We start from the raw sequence: 21396 nt of genomic DNA on the forward strand, positions 1-21396 counted from the left end.
AGGCAGAAGAGGGTCCGAGCCCAGTCTAACCAATGTGCAGACTACTGTACACCAGCATGATAATGAACAGGTAGTCTGAACACTGGGTAGACGGAGTCGGTACAGTAGAACCAGGCCTGGTGGTGACTCTGCCGCTTCCACAGGCTGCCGGTCCCGTCCAGCGCCCTCTTCCCTTCTCCATTTTGGCACCAAGGAGCTGCCGGGATCCCCCTTCTCTTCGGTCCCCCGAAAATTGCGACTTCCCCCACCCCCCTCCATCCGTGTTACCCCCCCCCCCCTCTCTCTCTCTGTATGTTTGTTGGTTGGTCGGTTTGTTTGTTTGTCATGGTTGATCTTTCGGAGGTCCCCGGTCCCCCCGGCCGCACAGTCCATTTTGGTCATGCCGGCCATGTAGAGTATCCAGCCTTGACGTGGCACATACGCTCTCAGACGACTTGGACAGACTGGCTGTACGTACAGGGAGGGGGATATTACAAAAAGAGGGAAAGCGAGAGGGGGGGGGGGGGGGTAAGAGAGAGAGAGAGAGAGAGAGAGAGAGAGAGAGAGAGAGAGAGAGAGAGAGAGAGAGAGAGAGAGAGAGAGAGGGAAAGAGTGAGGGAGAGAGAGGGAGGGAGGGAAAGAGAGAGAGAGAGAGAGGAGGGAGGAAGAGGGAGGGACTCGTGTGACCATATATGGGGCGTAGTGACCCCCTTGGGGAATACAGCAGAGAAAAGGTCTGCAGCGTTTACTAGTCCTTTCTCACTTTCCTCCTCATCCCTTGTATTTCTTACCTACACAACCGTCTCCCGTCAGTCTCTAGTGAGTCTGATCAGATGTGGGCTTTTCTGTCGCTCAACGTCCTGGAAATCCACCTTTTTTTTGTTTCTTCTGTGAGTCTCTCTCCTCTCTCTCAAACCTCTACACTCTCCTCCCCCGCTTCTCTGTGTGCCATTAACCACTACCAGATGTTGAGTCTTAACGCCAGGGCTGTCATTTAATCTCTCTCTCTCTCTCTCTCTCTCTCTCCCTCTCTCTCTCTCTCTCTCTCCTCTCTCTCTCTCTCTCTCTCTCTCTCTCTCCTCTCTCTCTCTCTCTCTCTCTCTCCCAAAAAATCAGGCAGGAAGTGGGCCCCTCTGGAATGGAAAGAAAAAAATATTGAAGAAATAAAGAGGGGGAGGGATAAAAGAGGGTGAGAGAGAGAGAGAGAGAGAGAGAAGGAGAGAGAGAGTGAAGAAAGATGGAGGAGGCTTGGATAGAGTGTGCTATGAAAGTTTTCCTCATAAACTCATTGAACTTACTACACTTCAGAATCTGTCGCAGGCCCACTCAAGCCTCTCTCAAAGAATGACTGAACATTACGCCAGAGGAATACGTTCTCCTCCAGTGTTTATGTATCTCTCTCTCTCTCTCTCCCTCTCTCTCTCTCTCTCTCTCTCTCTTGCTCTACCATAGCCAGAAAGTTTCCTCAGCCCCCGACTGCCCCCCCCCCCCTACAAAAACGCACCGTGAAGAACGACTGTGTCTTGACCCACACACTGTAATGACTTCCACATGTGTGCTCTCTCTTTCTCTCTCTCTTTTTCTGTTTCTCTCTCACTTCTCTTTCTCCCCTTTTCCTCCCACACACCCCCTTTACCTCCCACTCTCATTTCTCCCCCATTCCTCCTCCCTCCTGTGCCCCCCCCCCTCCCTCCCCTGCTCCCCACTCTCTGCCCCTCCGTCCTCTCCCTCTCCCGCTAGCCTACATATCCCTACATTACCTCTCTTATCTTGCTTCCTCATTTAACACCCCCTCTCTCTATATCTCTATTCCTCATTTAACACCCCCTCTCTCTATCTCTCTCTCTCTTCCTCTTAGTTACATCATGCACACGTCTCTGCACACGCATCTCCATTCAAAAGGACGAATAAAGCAGAATAGATCAGAGAGGTGGGATCAGATGGACCTTGTGAAGCAGCTTGTCTCACCTCCACCTTCTGTTATTCTCGTTTGCAGGAGAAGGAGAAGAAATACATGCTCCCACTCGACAACCTGAAGGTCCGCGACGTCGAGAAGAGCTTCCTGTCCAGCAAGCACATATTCTCTATTTTCAACACAGAGTCGAGGTCAGTCGAGGAACACGACAGACACCACGGCAGAGCGGGAGAATGTAACTTAAAGGGGAACTATCTTATAAATGGCCTTTTTCAGTGTTTAGCATTGTTTCCTAGCTATGTGGACTTATATTAATATGATCTATGTCTCTAATTCTCATATTGGCGCATTCTTCCAATTCTCCTCTCACAATATTCACCCCTCACTGAACTGAGTCATCTAAAAATGTGCTGATTTGTGATGTCAGAGAGACACCGCTGCATGATAATGTTCAGGCGAGGCAGTGGTTTACCATTGTGGTTGGAGCCCAGGCTCAAAACGGCTTAAGATCTTGAGGTAGAAAAATGCTGTTTTTGAGGACTTGATTAGAAATACAAAACAATGAATTAAAAAAGATAAAAAATTACATAGGTGTTCCATAAACTCACAGGAATTGTGTAAAAGTGCCCAAATAGTGAAATAAATAGTAAAATAGTTCCCCTTTAAAGGAACACGCCAACATTTTGGGAAATTATCTTATCGTCTTCTCCAGAGAGAGACAAGAAAGACTCAGAAGAAGCTTCTATCCCCAGGCCATCAGGCTGCTAAACGAACAATGAATGAACACTACACAACAACAACCACCAAACGCACATAGCACACACATCCACACGCACACACTCACTTTAAACAAACACACTGTAGCACCCACTCCACACACTTTATAGCACACACCCACTTTAAACAAACACACTGTAGCACCCACTCCCCACACTTTATATTTATTGATGAAGGATTGCACTACAACTCGTACACCTTACTGTAAATTGTACCTAAAATTGTACCTCATCCCATTTCTGCTTTGCACTAGATAGTACTGTACATTAGTACACTGCATAGTATTGTATATTATATGGTAACTCAGAACATTGTACATATGTCTATACCGAACACTGTGACCTCATTTTTCTTCTTCTAAATTACATGCTATATTATGTTATTTGATACTATCTTGTCTAGCACAGTCTCTGGAGCGTAACAGTAAGAAGCATTTTGTATGAAAGTATTCTGTACTTCTGTATGACAACTATTAAAGAACTTGAACTTGAACTTGAGAAGATATATACCAGTTTCCTCTCTGTGCGTTCAGTATATCTGGCTGCATGTTAGCCTAACTTAGCACAATGAATGGAAGCGGACATGTACGGGTAGCCTATACGCATTGTCCAACTAACACCTCTCCCGAAGGCTACCCGTACATGTCCGCTTCCATTCAGATATTATCTTCTTGTCTCTCTCTGGTAAGCTAATTTCCCAAAATGTTGGCGTGTTCCTTTAACTACAAAAAAATATACTGCTTTTGCTCACTGATATCTCTGCCGGTCAACATGTTGAGGCTGTGACTTTAATGAAGACAGCTCGCTTATCAAAACCACGGTGAACAAAAATTGGTATCATGGTGTAAACTGGATTGTACCCTGATATTACCATTGATATCATTGTCTAAACTGGATTATACCCTGGTATTATTTAACGTCACGGTGACCAATTGCAGTCACTCTTATTGTCTGGGACCAAATACGGCCACGCCCCACTCCCAGTAAAAAGTGGGAATCTCTAGAATGGGTTTGGGGCGACGCTAGTATACGGAAGTGGCTCTCAAGGTGACGATTAGACAACACTTTATGTTGTCAGTAGATGGGAGCATTGGTTTAAAATTAAAAGGTGAACATGTTGAAAACTACAACACTGCATTTCCCAAGAGCGTTAGCACAGGTCGCAGGTCACTGGGATGTGTCTAAATTCTTCGACGTGATCTGAACAGCGGTAAACTAATACTGCGACCTCGGTATAGCGACCGCGAATGGTCAACTAATTATCTTACCAAAAGTGCGCTGGTAGCGTTACATATGTTGTCTAAAGGGGGACATATGGTACAATTTAAGATTCTAATGATACTCGGCATATAAAGGACAACATAGAGCATCGTTAATTTGTAAGAAACCTCAATGAAAACGGCGCAGGGTGCTATTGTTATGAAAATGTGATAGAATCCTATAAAAATGTGGACGCATTTGGTTTACGTTCCGTTAAGTGCAAAAATGGGACCATGGTGTACATCACTTTGTACTATGGTAAATTATTTATGCAATAACTGATACCATGGTAAAACTGAAATGACCAAAAACTAGCACGATTGACCACAAATCAGTTACATGATTGTACTTTTTATTTAACATGACACTACAGCAGTCTATAGCATATACTGTATATATAAATGTTTTAAGATTGATATGGGATTATATTCATCAATATTGGATTATGCAAATTAAATAGATTTGAATCGGGATTTTCTTATTTATTTTTTTACTCAACCCTAGTACTGTATGTGTAGTATACAGTAGCCTATGTTTGTGTACAAGATTGTGTGTGTGACATACTGTAGGAAGGTGACATAGAATAGCTATTGAAGGAATTGTAGGAATTGATTCATGGCTTTTTTGTTTGGTTGATTTTAGAATGTCATTGTTTTAAGGGATATTATCTCTGCTTATAACGATTAGCTAATTACAATATTAACAATAAGAAATTATTGTGATGTGTAAGTAACCCCTCATCCCCTGTGTTGTGGTGTTGGTGGGTAGGAATGTCTACAAGGACAATCGCACCCTGGAGCTGGCATGTGACTCTCAGGAAGATGTGGACAGCTGGAAGTCATCCCTGCTACGTGCTGGGGTCTACCCTGAGAAGACTGCAACGGTCAGCGCACGTCATTCATTCATTCATTCATTCATTCATTCATTCATTCATTCATTCATTCATTCATTCATTCATTCATTCATTCATTCATTCATTCATTCATTCATTTGTTTGCTCACTCACTCACTCACTCACTCACTCACTCACTCACTCACTCACTCACTCACTCACTCACTCACTCACTCACTCACTCACTCACTTATAAGACCTGTATAATGTTTTATTTATTTTTTTGACATGACATACAAACATTTACAGTAGAAATCCACTATAAATCACAGGGCTATTACCGACATAATACTAACAATAATGACAGCCTTTTTTTTTTTTTTTTTTTTTTTTATAGATGTAGATTAAAGATTAAAGATATACACAGATAATTACAATACAATACAAAATGCTCTTGCTTGTTCTCCCCCCCCCCACCGGACCCCCCTTGAATACATCCATTATTCCGTTTTATACCAAGGATTAAAAGTTCATATAATGCTTTATCCTCTCCACCACTTCTAACCAGATTGCTATGCTGGCTTCATTAACACCTAGAATTTGTGCGGTAGATATCTCTAGGTAAATCACATCAAGATAGGTAAGAATCCATACCCTCCGGCACATTTTATCAGGTTGAATCCAGCGTGATGCTATTAGCTTTTTGGCAGCCGTAAGACCGGTCAAGATTATCCTTTTTACAAGTACAGAGTGTGATAACTGAGAGACATCATTCAGCAACAATACAGAAGGCATTACAGGTATTGTCAAAAACAAAAATCCTGATAATAGTGTGGTTATTTCTTCCCAAAATATCTTAACAGGCGGGCATTCCCAATACATATGCATAAATGTACCACTATCACCGTTTGTACATAAGGAACATCGAGAGTCTTGTTTAAGCCCCATACGGTTCAGTCCAATAGGAGTTAGGTAAATCCTATGAATAAAATTAAGATTAATCTGTTGATGATCCGGGTTACGTGACGATAGCCGCTCGTTTGCCCAGACTTCAGCCCAATCAAAATCTACTTCCAAGTCTGGTATATCCCTCCTCCAAACTGAGTCTAGGGGAAGGACTTCATACGAAGATGTAAGTAAGTGATGGTAAAAGTCCGAGACAAAACCTCTCGATGTCTCCCTTTCATAAAATAATTTGTGATATCTGTGGTGCTCAAGTGGTACCTTTAATGGGACTCCATGAGCCTTCAAACATGCTAATAGCTGTCTGTAGAAATAATATGTGGAACTGGTGAGGTTAAATTTGTTATGTATATCTTGATAGCTACAGAAACCCCGTTCGTTGAAGATATCTCCCAATGTATGTATGCCATTCTTTTCCCATTTGGGAAATCTGATAGGTTGTTGTGCAATAAGGAGTGTATTGTTATTAAATATGGGAGAGTGTCTATGCCATTTATGTTGGTTAGTAAATTTTTTTTGTGTTTCACGCCATATCCGGATCACATGTGTAATAAGAGGGCCAACTTTCATGTTGCATTGCTTAATTGATAGGTTGGTGTATACTACATCCTGCAGTCTATGTGGTGCCACAATGTTTTCTTCTAATGTTCTCCAGGATACGGATGCTTGAGAATCAAACCAGGTGATCAGTGGTCTTAAAGAGTACGCTTTAAAGTAGTAGTAGAAGTCTGGAAATGCTAGACCTCCGTCGGCTTTATTTCTCTGTGCGGTGGATCTTTTTATTCGTGGGGGTTTGTTGTTCCAAAAAAAATTATATGCGGCGGAATGTAATTTTTTCCAGTAACCAGCAGGGGGGGGGGGGGGGGGGGGGGTAACGGTAGCATTGAACTGAAGAAGTTGATTCTAGGTAAAACATCCATCTTAACTATTGATACTCGGGCCTGTACTGAGTTTTTAAGTTTTGACCATCTATCAAAGTCATTTGTGATCCTATCTTGGATTCCTGTATAATTATACTTCACTGTTTGGCATATAGTGGGGAATATTTCAACTCCAAGACATCTAAAGTGTTCTACCATTTGTATATTTTCTGGAAGGAAGGTAGTCTTTGCAGTGACATTAAGTGGAAGGAAGGCCGATTTTGGCCAGTTTATCCTAAATCCCGATAGATTGCCAAAATCATCTATCAGCTTGAGAAGATGAGGCAGTGACCATTTATATACATTAATAAATTATTATTAAATCATTTATAACTATATTTGTATAACATTTACAAATTAGTTCTACATTATTTATAACTCATTATCAACATTGTTTGTACTTGATTTGTTCATCATTAAATAATGTAGTGCCCCCCCACGTTACACTATGTTATGTGTGCACATGTATTTTATATGTTAATAAAATTGCATTTATCTATAGTCCTAATTCTGTCATTGTTTGATGTCACAAAGAAGGGTGTATCCGAAAGCTGTCTACAACATTTGTAACAGGTGATGAAAAAGTCAACAAATAATGAACTGTATTAGACATTTGTTAATGATGGCTTCACTTTAGATTAGGGCACACAATAGCATCTGCAAATGATTTATAGATGTTTTATGAATGTCTTAACAAATAATTTGTTAAACATGAAAAGACAAGTCTGGTAATTGCTTCGTGTGTATTCATAAAAGTCCACAATTAAACAAACTATTAGACACTTTAGATTAGGGCACACAATAGCATCTGCAAATGATTTATAGATGTTTTATGAATGTCTTAACAAATCATTTGTTGAACATGAACAAATAAATGGAGGTACAGTATAGTCGTTTTTTCATATCCATTTTCAAAGCATCTACAAATGTGTTACTAGTATACACATTAAACAACATTATTTAATGATGAACAAATCAAGTACAAACAATGTTGATAATGAGTTATAAATAATGTAGAACTACTTTGTAAATGTTACACAAATATAGTTATAAATGATTTAATAATAATTTATGAATGTATATAAATGGTTTGTTCATGATTAGTTCATTATCTACAAATACCTTATAAAGGTCTTATAACTGAGTGTTATTATAAAGTGTTACCCATTATTTTTATTATACTGTATTCAATTATATTCTATTCTGTTCAGCTCTTTCGTGAGTCACAATCAGATATCACTCACTTCTACCAATATTCAAATCAGATATTCCACAACAACAACAACAACAAAGTAACATTTGAATGTAACTAACAAAAATATAGATACCATACCATCCTCCCCCTTCTGATTACATTCCACAACTATTCATAATATAACAAATATTTTCCTATAACCCTAGTTACATGAGTTCTTGCGAGCGTTCTGCTCACTATGGGATATTACCACGTTACTTTGAAAGATTCCGCTACATGCACCTTACACTTGTCCGGCCACGCCCCTGTCCGCCCATATGCATATAGACCACTGCACTTCCGCGTTACATTGAAATCGGGGAGGAGATAGCGGGGGGAGCATATAAATGAATGTCGATGAGAGCCGTGATGTAAGTGGTTGCAGCTACGGCTGTGGGGGTGCTAGAGACATGATGCAATAGACTTTTATGCGCCTGAATATCCTGAACACGGCGCGACCCAGTCCTAATCGATCAGAACTAAATCGGCCGAGATCAAGTCCCTTTTTCAGCACCTACTCCCCATACGCATGCGCAGATTGTCAACGGAGTCTGAACGGCGCGTGACTACGCACGAATCAATGTGGAATGTTCCATCAGAGGGGGGGAGCTTGTGGTGGTAGTGTGAGTGGCTATAGACCACTGCACTTAAATATAAACATTAGTCTACCTGGAGACTCAATGAGGTAATTGTAGATGTCGCCATAAGACGCGTCTGGCCATTTAGTGGGATCATTTTCGGCTGAAAGGACACTGGCCACCGAAGCTCCCCCCTCTGATGGATTCATTCGCACGTCGCCTAGCGCCGTTCAGACTTCGTTGACAATCTGCGCATGCGTATGGGGAGTAGGTGCTGAAAAAGGGACTTGATCTCGGCCGATTTAGTTCTGATCGATTAGAAATGGGTCGCGCCGTGTTCAGGAGATTCAGGCGCATAAAAGTCTATTCGATCATGTCTCTAGCACCCCCACAGCCGTAGCTGCAACCACTTACATCAAGGCTCTCATCGACATTCATTCATATGCTCCCCCCGCTATCTCCTCCCCGATTTCAGAATCCCGGAAGTGTTGCGGTGGTCTATAGGCGAGGGGTGTGACCGTACTTCCGCCTTCCAGAGTCTTGACCTTCATTAGGAAGACAGTCAGGGGTCCTCAGTGAGTTGAGAGCAGAGCGCTCACAATAACTCATGTTCTTCATGTTCTAGGGTTATAGGATAACCTTCGTTACATTTCGTTACTTGCTTCGCGTTCTGCTCACTATGAGACCTACAGTAGGCCGGAGCAGGACGCGGAGAGCCCGACAAATGCACCCGCTGAGGTCCCCTTACAACCATCAGAACACCGGGGAGGGTCCCTTCCTAGTGAGGGGTGGGGGGGGGCAGCACCCAAAAGACGCACAAGGTGAGTAGACCGCGGGACAGGAGGCCCCGCATCTACCCCACCGCGCGTCCCGCTTGCTACCAGGGAAACGTACGCGAAGCATAAGCCTGTGTTACCGCTCCCTGACGCCGCCCGCGAGGCATCCCGTGGGTCAGGGTTCCGAGGAGGGAGGAGGGAGTGCTGGTGGAGCTGCCAGACCACCCGCCACAGCCGCTCACCACCGAATGGCGGGAGCGAGCAGCAGCGGAGAGCTTGCGCCGCAAGTCATCCCTGGAGGGGACGCCAGAGCCGGGGGGCCTTCTCACTAAAGAGAGGCGCTCAACGGTTCCCGGGCGGTGCGCACCCAGCTCCACCCGCCACCAGGGCTCACAGCCGCTCACCCTCTCACCACGAACATGGGACTAGGGAACCCCCGCGGCACACAGAGGAGGTCGCGAAGGAGAATCACAGGTGGAGCCAAGAGAAATACTTCCCGGGTCCGGGTGGTGATGCCTTTCTTGGGATCCAAAAAATAGCAACCACAAAAACGAACTAAGCTAAATGCCACTTGCTTGCCGTGTGCGTATAGTGAGCACTACCTGAAGTGAAAGAAACGGGAAGGCGGAAGTACGGTCACACCCCGGACGGACAAGTGTAAGGTGCATGTAGAGGAATCTTTCAAAGTAACGTGGTGGTAATAATAATAATAATAATAATAATAATAATAATAATAATAATAATAATAATAATAATAATAATAATAATAATAATAATAATAATAATAATAATAATAATAATAATAATAATAATACATCCATTTTATATAGCGCTTTTCCAGGTGCTCAAAGACGCTTTACATGGGTAGAAGGGACAAAACTATGGCAAAACAAAAACAGAACAAAATAATACATGACAAAATAAAATAAAACTGACAGAATTAATTAAAGGTCAAAAGCAAGATTGAAAAGGTGGGTTTTGAGGGCTGATTTAAAAGATGTCAGGGTGTTTGCATCACGGATATGGCTGGGGAGGGCATTCCAGAGGGAGGGGGCAGCAGCAGCAAAGGCCCTGTCGCCCCAGGTCTGGAGCTTGGTCGTGGGAGGTGTTAGGAGGTTGGCATCTGCAGACCTAAGGCGACGGGTGGGCGTGTGACGGTGGAGGAGGTCGGACAGGTAGGGAGGGGCAAGGTTGTTGAGGGCTTTAAATGTGATGAGAAGTATTTTAAATTGTATCCTGTATTTGATCGGAAGCCAATGGAGGTCGTGGAGGACAGAGGTGATGTGATCAGAGCGACGGGTGGAGGTGAGCATGCGGGCAGCAGAGTTTTGGACATATTGGAGTTTATTGAGGATAGTGTTTGGTGAGCCGTAGAGGATGCTGTTACAGTAATCCAGTCTTGATGAAATGAATGCATGAACCAGTGTTTCAGCAGCGGAGAGTGATAGGGAGGGGCGGAGACGAGCAATGTTCCGGAGGTGGTAGAAGGCCGTTTTGGTTATGTGGTTCACATGGGGGAGGAAAGAAAGGGTGGAGTCCAGGATGATGCCAAGGTTACGGACGTGAGTGGAGGGGGTGACAATGGAACCATCAATATTTAGGGAGAAATCCTGGGTGTGGCTGGTGAGGGATTTTGGACCGATAATGATGATTTCTGATTTATTGCAGTTTAGTTTGAGAAAGTTATTTTGCATCCATGTTTTGATATCTGTGAGGCAGGTGGTGAGGGTGGAGAGAGTGGCTGGAGTGATAGTCTTGGTGGAGAGGTAGAGCTGAGTGTCGTCTGCATAACAATGGAAGCGGAGGCCATGTTGGCGGAGAATCAGACCAAGTGGAAGAATGTCGAGGATGAAGAGCAGGGGACCAAGTACTGAGCCTTGGGGGACACCATGAGTGATGGGGGCAGTGGGGGATTTGCAATTGTTGATGGAGATGAATTGGTGTTGAAATTATCAAGGGTTTCAGGGTTGAGTCTGGCTTTTTCTAGTAAGGGGGTGACAGAAGCAATTCTGAGGGCGGGGGGAAATAGGCCAGTGGAGTTTACGATGGAGGTGATTAGGGGAGAAAGGGCAGGGAGACAAGCCTTGACTAGGATGGAGGGGATAGGGTCCAGGATGCAGGTTGAAGTTTTCATTGTAGAGAGAATGGAGGATAGGTCTGATGCTGTGATTTCAGTGAAGGATGTAAAAAGGGGGTTGGGTGGGGGAGGGGGGGTTGAATCCGGAGGGGAGACAGTGTTGGCGGAGGCATTTGTTAGTTGGGTGTGGATTTTGTAAATTTTTGTTTGGAGATGTGACAGATAGGAGACGCATTTACTGACAGTGAAGGAATAGGAGATTGTGTCAGAGGGTTTAAGAAGTGTGTTGATGGTGGAAAACAGAGTCCTGGGGTTGTTGCTGCCAGACTGTATGATAGCGGAGTAGTGGGAGGAGCGTGCAGAGTTGAGGGCGTCTTTGTAGAGCTGTTGATGTTGTTTGTAGGCATCTTTATGGACAGTGAGACCGGTTTTATTGGATAGCCGTTCGAGCTGGCGGCCCTTGGATTTAAGGTGGTGTAGGTGATCGGTGTACCAGGGGGCGGAGTGAGTGAAGGAGACAGACTTGGTTTTGATTGGGGCGAGCTGATTGAGACAGGAGGAGAGAGTGTTGTTGTAGATGTTGACCAGGTCTGCAGGGGAGCCATGCTGGAAGAGGGAGGCATCAGGGATGGTGTCAGTCAGTAGGGAGGAGAGAGAGGAGGGGTGGATGGATTTGAGATTAAGGAATGTTATGGAACGCATCTGCTTGATTGGGGGCGTAGGGATGAGAATGTCCATGGTGATAGCCAGATGATCAGAGATGGTGAGGTCGGAGCAGGTGAGATTACTGATGGAGATGCCAGATGTGCAGACCAGATCCAGTGTATGACCTTTCTTGTGAGTGGGAAAATCAACATGTTGGGTGAGATTGAAAAAGTTTAAAATGTCCAGGAATTCTGTGGAGGTTTTGGAGTCCAAAGTATCAACATGTATGTTGAAATCACCAATTAAAAGGATGGATGGAGAGATGGCACAGAGTTGTGTCAGGAATTCAGACAGGTCGGAGGGGAAGGTTGGGTTTGGTTTGTGGGGGCCGGTAAATGACTCTGCTCCCATAGTGAGCAGAATGCAAAGCAAGTAACAAAATGTAACTCTCATGTTACCGCACAACAATCCCACAGGCCTGCTGCTAATCCCAGTCCTTGTTTTCCCTGTATCATCTCTCTTTTTTTCAACGTTTTTTCTCTCTCTCATCACCGTCTCTAATTCTCTTCCCTCTCGCTACAGATTGAAAGTGAGACCACAAAAGAAGATAACTTCTCCATGGACCCTCAGCTGGAGCGGAAGGTGGAGACCATACGTAACCTGGTGGACTCCTACATGGCCATTGTCAACAAGTGCATCCGTGACCTCATGCCTAAGACCATCATGCACCTGATGATTAACAATGTGAGGGACTGCACAGATACAGTCTCCTGGGAAGTTACTGTGGGGTGTAAAATACTTGAGTACTTTGGGGGATTTGTACTTTACTCAAGTATTATTAGGTTTGTATACTTGTACTTTTACTCAATTATATTTCAGAGAAGAAATACATACTTTGTACTCCTTACATTTAAAATGCAGACCTACAAAGTACAAAGTACAAATCTCGCAGGTCCAACTATTTTAATTAGTATATTTGTTTCTCTGGCCGAACTAACGTTAACCTTATTAATCCTTCGGCCGCACTTTATTTAAAAACAGCCAATCAAATCCCCATCAATGGAAAATGAACCCGCCCATACCCATGCTGATTGGTCCTTGTGCAAGACTAGAAAGTGGGAATCTTTGATTAAACACCTGCTATCAGAAGAATAGACAGTCAGAGTGACAAGCTACAGAAGATGGCCACAACGATAGTACGAGTGATGAAGAGGACGAAACAGAACATTTCATTGCCCTAGAATAAAAGAAAAGTTTTTACTTTAACTTTTTAGTACTTAAGTACATTTAAAAGTAGACCCTTTTTTACTTTTACTCAAGTTTATTTTTAGCCAGATACTCTGACTTTTACTTTTTACACCCTTACCTAGTCATTTTGTTTGTAAATATGAAGCAAACCATTCAAGACGAGACAACGAAATATAAGCAGTGGATGGCCAAGGAGAACATGTATCACTGTGACTTTGGTTGGGTGAAGTATTATTATTTACATTTAGCTGACGCTTTTATCCAAAGCGACTTACAAATGATGTACAACAAGTCAGCAGGAGGGGTACACCTCTGGCGGCTAAGGGTAAATTGTTCATATAGCAGTATACAGTGTCAGTATAGACATATTAGCATATAAATAGTAGGTAGTAGTATAGATATAGTAGCATAGTACATAGTAGATAGTAGTATAGACATAGTAGCATAGTACATACTAGTAAAAGACAGTAGGAAAGATGTTATAATTAAGATAATTCCGATTTGTATTTTATTTTACCTTTATTTAGCCAGATAAAACATTAAGAATAGGTTTCTTATTTACAATGTCGATCTGGTCCAAGAGGCCCCAACAGGAATACAAAAAAGAAAAAAGTAATAATATTAAAAATAAAAACACAGTTAAATTAAGAATCATACACGTGAACAAATAAACAAATAAACACATGCACAGCCTATTACAAAAAAAATAAACAGGGGGAAGGGGTGAAAGTATGTGTGTGTGTGTGTGTGTGTGTGTGTGTGTGCGCATGTGTATGCAAACATATGCGCGTGTCTAGGTGCGAGTATGAAGATGAATGAGTGCTTGCATGTTGTGTGTGAGAGGGTGTATGCAAGTGTGAAACTGAGGTATCAGCAAGAGCAGGAGGGATCTACTAAGTGTGTTAAGTATATTCTTGAAGGTAGTCAGTGAAGTAAGAGCTGTAAGTTTAAGGGTGTCTTGAAAAGCGTTCCAGTCATAAGCTGCTGCAAAGTGAAAGGAGTTTCGGCCAAAGGTGGTCTTGGAGCTTGGGATGTTTAGTTTGATGAGCTTGCTTGATCTTGTGCCGTAAGTGCTATGAGAAAGGTGGAGCAGGGAGGAAAGATAAGGTGGGGTCTTGTCCAGGATTGTCTTGTAAATGGAGTGGAACCAATGTTGGAGTCGGCGGGTGTGGAGGGAGGGCCAGTCAACCAGTTTGTAAAGGTCACAGTGATGTGTATTAACTCAATCAGCGCCAGAGCGATATGCGTGATGTGTGGTTAAAAGGCCAGCGTTCTAAAGTATAGAAATACGTGGCGGTGTTTGCAGGGCTATAACTATATTATATATTATAGCTATGGATACAATACTATGGCCCATTTGACATTGAGTATCTATCGTTCAATATGTGAAAAATAAATACTTTTTTCATCCATACATTCCCGTTTTATACCGTGGTGAATATAAGTATGGTTTTAGAGCGGTCTAGCGTAATTCCTAGGAGGCTGGTAATAGCCTGCAACATGTATTATACTAAATGCATTGGCGTTCCGTCCCTACACACGCTACAATTAAAAAATCAAATGCATATGATAGGTATTATGTTCCATCATTAATGCATGAAAGGGTGTCGTTTTTTGATGCTTTGATTGTCACCAACGGAATTATGGACTAACGTTACACACATACGCTCGGATCGCAATGAAGACATTCTTGGCTCAATGCAAGATTGATATCATATAGCCCTTACCTTGACTAGGATGTACCCCAAAAAGAATATTCCAATTATCTGATCGCCATTCCAAGTATTGATGCACAGCCCAAGACACAAGGTTTCAAAGGGTGCTCGATACCGCCGCCTGGTAGGATGCGGCCGGTATTGCACTTTTGCGATCTCAGACTCATTCCCTATGATAACACCAGGCTCCCTGGATGGATAATGAATGGAAATATCGAATAAAAGAAATAACGATGAAAACCCGACTTTTCAGGGTCTTCTGGTTTGGCGCTCAAGCGGCGGCGAGTTAACCCGACGTTACTCGGGTATGGTGTCCATTGAGTTAAAGGGTGCATTGGTGGCAAAGCGGATGGCAGAATGGTGAAGAGTGTCCAGTTTGTGTAGAGACGTCTTTGATTAAAGAAGTGTGTTTTTAGTCGACGGCAGAACATTGGGCAGGTTTCAGCTGTCCTGACTGCGGTGGGAAATTTCCTTCCATCACCGTGGAGCAGGACAGAGAATAGCCTGCTTCTATGATCCCCAGGAGCTTGGAGAGGAGTGGGTCTCAGGCGTTCTTTTTTTTTGTAGCCGCAGTTTGCGGAGACGCTCTCTGATTGGCCACTGACGTTTCTGGTCATGTGACATGTGCGCCCAATCGCGCGACGAGCTGTGTCTTTGCCCATTTCCGCCTCGAACAGCATGCAAACTACCTAACGCCTAGTTTATCACTGGTTAAGCTTAGGCGACTCTTTCGAAGTTGGTTAAGGTTAGAGTTTGGAATCAGGGCTGGTGGTCTATCGCCCTGCTCTAAGACAAACTCTAACCTTAACCAACTTCGAAAGAGTGCCTAAGCTTAACCGGTGTAGAAACAGGCGTCACACGATTGGGTGCACATGTCACATGACCATAAACGTCAGTGGCCAATCAGAGACCGTCTCCGCGGGTCTCAGGCGGCCAGAAGGTGCAGAGCGTATAGGGATTTGAGGGTGTGTAGTTAGAGACCATTGACTGGAGGTAGGAGGGAGCCGTTCCCTTCGTTGCACAGAATGCCAGGTCAAGAACCTTTAAGCGGATTTGTCCGGCAATGGGAAGCCAGACTTGGAGATCAGGTGGGCCGCTGCGTTCTGTATGAGTTGAAGCACCTTGTTGGCACTAGCTGGTATACCAGCTAGCAGTGCATTGCAATATTCGAGGCATAACATTATTGTTGACTGCAGGAGGAGTTGGGTGGCTTTTTTGTCAGGAAGGGGCGGATCCTTTTCATGTTGCTCTGGAAGCATCTACAGCAGGGGTCAGGAACCTTTTTGACTGGGAGAGCCATAAAAGCCAAATATTTCTAAATATATTTCATTGAGAGCCATATAGTATTTTTAACGTATAATAAATTAAATATGTCTTACTTTTAATGCGACTTCTGGTGCTGCATGGTTTTGCTGATGGCCTTGTAATCTGGTTCATACGTGGTGAGGTTGAGCTTCATGCAGGCGTTGAGGCCTCTATCAGTTAAACGTGAGCGTAGGTTGGTCTTAATGTTCCTCATATGCGAGAATGACTGCCCACATGCATATGTAGAGCCAAACATGGTCAATACGGCAATACTCACGCTGCATTGTGTGGTATGTCACAGGAAGCTCGTTCCAAGTTTTAAGAATCAGCTAGTCTTCAGGTTGAAGATTTTTTATTTCTGTCCACTTGTGTTCCCTCGCCAGCTCTGCTCGCTATATCATCAGCTACAGATACTATTAGCTGTATCTTCAAAACTAATTTCTGTTTACTTTAAAATGACACAGTATTATTAAGAAATATCACAAGTATTAAAAAAATAAAAAAAAAATAAATAAAAAAATTGTACTCAAAAAATTCTGGGAGCCATATGCTGTCACCAGAAGAGCCATATATGGCTCGCGAGCCATAGGTTCCCGACCCCTGATCTACAGGTTCTGGTTGTTGAGGCGATGTGAGCCGAGAAGTCCAGCCGATCATCAAGGACTTTCACCTGGGTTCTTGGTGGTCGGGGACAGAGCCACGGCTACGGTCTCCACTGTGATTGAAAGGTTGATCAGTGGGGAGGATTCAGCTCGCAAGTGAAGTAGTTCCGTTTAGCTGAGTTTCAGTTTGAGGTGGTTGGTCATCATCCAGGAATGATGAAATAAATGTCAGACAGGCAGGCCGACATCCATTCAGAAACTTGGGTATCTGAGGAGAGAAAGGAGAAGAAGAGTTGAGTGTCATCAGCATAGCAGCATAAGGCATGAGAAGTGATAATGTTACCCAGAGCTTTGGTGTAGAGAGAGAAGAGGAGGGGTCCAAGGACTGAGTCCAGGCTGATTTAATTGTTTGTTTTTTAGTTTTTAAGAAAATGTAATGTTTTATTTATCAGCATTTGAACAAAATCTCATTGAGAACCACAGTTATTGTTACTTTCACTGCAATTTATTGGTTCCTATCATATATGCTTCATCACCTAGTCTGTGTTACTTCTCTCCGCCACTAGGTAAAGGACTTTATCAATGCGGAGCTGTTGGCCCAGCTGTACTCTACAGGGGACCAGAGCACCCTGATGGATGAGTCCCAGGAACAGGCTCAGAGGAGGGACGAGGTGCTGAGGACCCACCATGCCCTGAAGGAGGCCCTGGCCATCATAGGAGACATCTCCACCACCACTTGTTCCACCCCTGTTCCTCCACCCGTCGACAACTCCTGGGTTGGCGGTACCAGTGGTGGCCGCAGGTAATCTGGAAGTTAAAGCTACCGCACACAAACAGTCCCCTATCTTAGTGACTGAGTCTGTGAGATAAACCTACTGCGTTAGTGACTGTAAAACATTTGTGTTCAGTTTCAGTAGGAATCAGCTGACAATATAGGACTCATTTGACTGAAACCAACACAGGAGTGTTTGAACAAAATGATGATCCTGAAAAAAAAAAAATGGCAAAGTAACTTACTGAGAGATTGATGTCTTTTTAAAATGTCAGCTGAAAAGAATAAGTCATTTTCTTTATTCGTATCCCTCTATAATGTTTTCTAATCAAGCATTTATTATGCAAGCAATTATTCCTCACATTGCGGTCCCCAGGTCTCCTCCAGCCAGCCCCACTGCTTCGAGGAGGATGTCCTCCGGGCAGCGCCCAGCCCCCCGAGGGGCCCCTCCACCCCCAAACCGCCCAGGACCCCTGGGGCCCTTCAATAACAGCGCTGACGTCAGCCCACAGGCGCCCAGCCGCCCCAACAGGGCTCCCCCCAGCATCCCCAGGTGAGCACAATGTTTATAGACGGTTTCCCTGGAATTCTGTTGCTATGGGAACGGTCTTGGACCCAAGTGGTGTTTTTCCTGTCAACTCTTGCATTAGCAAACATTGCAATGGAAAATAAACTCGGGTCCTTTTAGAATGCTATTGTTGTCACTTTGAAACCGTCTATACAGTGCATCAACTGGGAAGACATTTGACATGTTGAATGGTTTTGTTAATAGTCATCACCAAGACATTTTCAGGGGGGATGAAAGGAGGCGACGAACCCCTTCTTAATAACACAAATTATAAAGTGCATTCCCCTGACCAACTATAGATTTTAGGGAGGAAAAGTGGGAGGAGAATGCATTTTCACTCCATAGTATACTCATGACATCCTTATTACCTTATCCTTGTTATAGAAATTGCATATTTTGCAGTTATCACTATGTATTTTGATATGTACTGTGTCTGACACTGTTAAGGGTTGTGTTAGCATCATGGTTGTTCATTATGAATGCCACACACAATTTGAAGTTCAGGTAGATGCCCCCCCACACGCAATGTGCTTACGGTTTACTCTAGCGAGGGGAAGAACAAACCTCATATTTATGACACCTTTCTCTTTGTAACACCCCCCTTAACATCCTTGCTCTGTGCTGTTGCTAACTTCCTGTTAAAAGAACACGGCAACATTATGGGAAACACGCTTACCGTCTTTTGCAGAATCTGAAAAGAAGATAGATACCAATTGTCATGTCACTCTGTGCGTTCAGTAGAAAGCTATCTGGCTGTAAGCTAGCCTAGTTTAGCACAAATTAATGGAAGCGGATGTGGACCGACTAGCCTAGCTATTGGCCAAAAACACAGTGGTCTGAATCCGCTTCCATTCATTTGTGCTAAGCTAGGCTAGCTTTCTACTGAGAGGAAATTGGTATCTACTCCTGTATCTCCTTATCTGACTCTGCAGAAGATGGTAAGCAAATTTCCCATAATGTTGGCGTGTTCCTTTAACCCTGTCTAAAGACTAATCTCCTCTCTGCTTCTCTTGTCTTCTCTTCTCATCTTCTCTCCTGTCACTTTTGTTCATGTCGTCGCTTGCGCTTCTGACAGTCGGCGGCCCCCACCTTCTCCGACAAGACAGGCCCCACCTTAATCATGCCAAGGGGCTCCTACATTGTCCTCCGGGGCCTCTGCCTCTTCCTCCTCCTCCTCATCTTCCTCTTCCTCCTCCTCCTCCTCCTCCTCCTCCTCCTCCTCCTCCTCCTCCTCCCCTGTCCCCAGTATCCAGTCCATATCAAATCCATTCCTTATCCCTTAGCCATGGCTCTACTGTCCTGGTCTTCTCCCTAGTTCAGACCCTGAACCTTTTGACTCCTAACCTCTGACCTTCTGCCAGGTGAACATGTCCATGTATCTATGTACAGTATGGTGCTCGTCCTGTGGTGTATATCTGTATGTACGCTTGTTGCTCGCCTGTGGTCCAGGTCTGCTTAGCAGATCCACAAGCCAGTTCCAGGCCCCTGCGGCCTCTTTCTTTCTCAGCCTCCACTCCCACCTACTGCTTTAGACATGAAAGGTTCCCTCAGCAGTACCACTGCCCTATCCATTCCAAACTGCAGCATGGCACCATCAGCTGCTTTTATTGCATGTCTGTCTGTGTGTGTGTGTGTGTGTGTGTGTGTGTGTGTGTGTGTGTGTGTGTGTGTGTGTGTGTGTGTGTGTGTGTGTGTGTGTGTGTGTGTGTGTGTGTGTGTGTGTGTGTGTGTGTGTGTGTGTGTGTGTGTGTGTGTGTGTGTGTGTGTGTGTGTGTGTGTGTGTGTGTGTGTGTGTGTGTGTGTGTGTGTGTGTGTGTGTGTGTGTGTGTGTGTGTGTGTGTGTGTGTGTGTGTGTGTGTGTGTGTGCAGCCATTTGTGTGCGTGCGTATGTGCAAACTTGTGGGAGTGTATTTAAGTGTACCGGTATGTCTGTGCGGGGAGGGACTCATTAGCCTATATGTAGGCTAAGTTTGTTTTAGTATTGTATTACTTATTGTACAATGCTCCCAATGTATTATTGACTTGGTGTTCTCATAGGAGTGGAAGTTGTGTCTTAGTAAGTGTGTATGTGTGTGTGTGTGTGTGTGTGTGTGTGTGTGTGTGTGTGTGTGTGTACGTACGTATGTGTGAATAATACTGTACATGTGTGTACAAGTGTGTGAGGACATGTGTGCATGTACTGTCTGTCTGCACGTTTGTGGATGTTTCAGTTGTATTTGTTTTCATGGTCAAAGCTATTAATAATAAATCACCAAACCCTCTGGGGTCATTTAATGTTGGACTTTTGTGAGTTGTTCTTGTATTGTAGTAGCAGCCATACACACATAGCAAGCCTGGGGAGCAGTATTATATATATAGGAAACAGCCTCAATACTGCATTTAATCTAGTCATAGGTATCCACCTGTGCTGTACCACTGGTCAAATCGCAACCCTTGCAGCCTAAAGCTGCGACTCACAGACGCTGACTGGTAAAGATGGAGAGAGGACTAGGATCTGAAATGATCCGCTAACTACCGTCCAATTGTTGGGTCAATATTGGTTGCGGCCACTACGCAAGTCTGTCGTGTCGTGAGCCTGTGTTCTGCCACGCTCCTCCATCCTGAAACTTTGGCTCAGGCTATTTAATTATAGAAATGCAATTGAAAAAAGAAGTGAAATTCTGAAACGCATGAGACAAGAAGTCCCCTGTACGAGTGAGGAGGAGAGGAACATCAAGACATTTCCATTTAGACTTTTCCTCAGGTTTGAAACACGCATTCTCCATCCATGCACATCATGAAAACCAGTGCTCTCTCTGGAACCCTCCCTCTTCTCCTCTTACAGCTCCTTCAGGCCAGTCAGCGTCTGTGTGTCTCCCCCCCCCCCCCCCCCCCCCCCCCAGCTTAAGGTGGTATTGTCAGTGTTCAAGTGCTCTCTGTCAGTTTGTTACTGTGTCTGTGGGCCTGTCTCCTATTGAAACTGTGTTCTGGTGTATATAGGTAGATAAGGAGGTACTGTACCTTGTAAACTATAACGACCGTAGCGCTTTAATTGTTCTCTATGTCTCTATTGACTAAATGCTCTCTCTTCTCTTGAAATTAGACTGCCTTAACGGGCATGAATTAAAAGTCTGTATTGCCAAAGCTAATTGTAGAAACAGAATCATAGAGTTAAAATATCAAGCAGAACAATGGTTCCTAAGTAATGCAATGGCATTGTCTACAGGAGGGCGTAATGTTTGATTGGGGAAT

General features: G+C 43.9%; 1 protein-coding gene across 1 annotated transcript in view; it reads left to right on the forward strand.

Moving 5' to 3' along the window:
* The window catches only part of LOC311239406 (dynamin-2-like), a gene marked incomplete at both ends in the record, with an annotated part of 43984 nt that extends 24701 nt beyond the window's left edge, over positions 1-19283 (forward strand). The window contains 6 exons of the mRNA XM_084327710.1: positions 1976-2085; positions 4699-4813; positions 12538-12699; positions 17392-17627; positions 17974-18150; positions 19241-19283. Coding sequence (XP_084183836.1) covers positions 1976-2085; positions 4699-4813; positions 12538-12699; positions 17392-17627; positions 17974-18150; positions 19241-19283 — 843 coding nt within the window. The remainder of the gene's footprint in view (positions 1-1975; positions 2086-4698; positions 4814-12537; positions 12700-17391; positions 17628-17973; positions 18151-19240) is intronic.
* Between the last annotated feature and the right edge of the window lie 2113 nt (positions 19284-21396).

Source organism: Notolepis coatsorum (genome assembly GCF_963971535.1).
Source record: "Notolepis coatsorum genome assembly, chromosome: 13".
Taxonomy (NCBI): Eukaryota; Metazoa; Chordata; class Actinopteri; order Aulopiformes; family Paralepididae; genus Notolepis; species Notolepis coatsorum.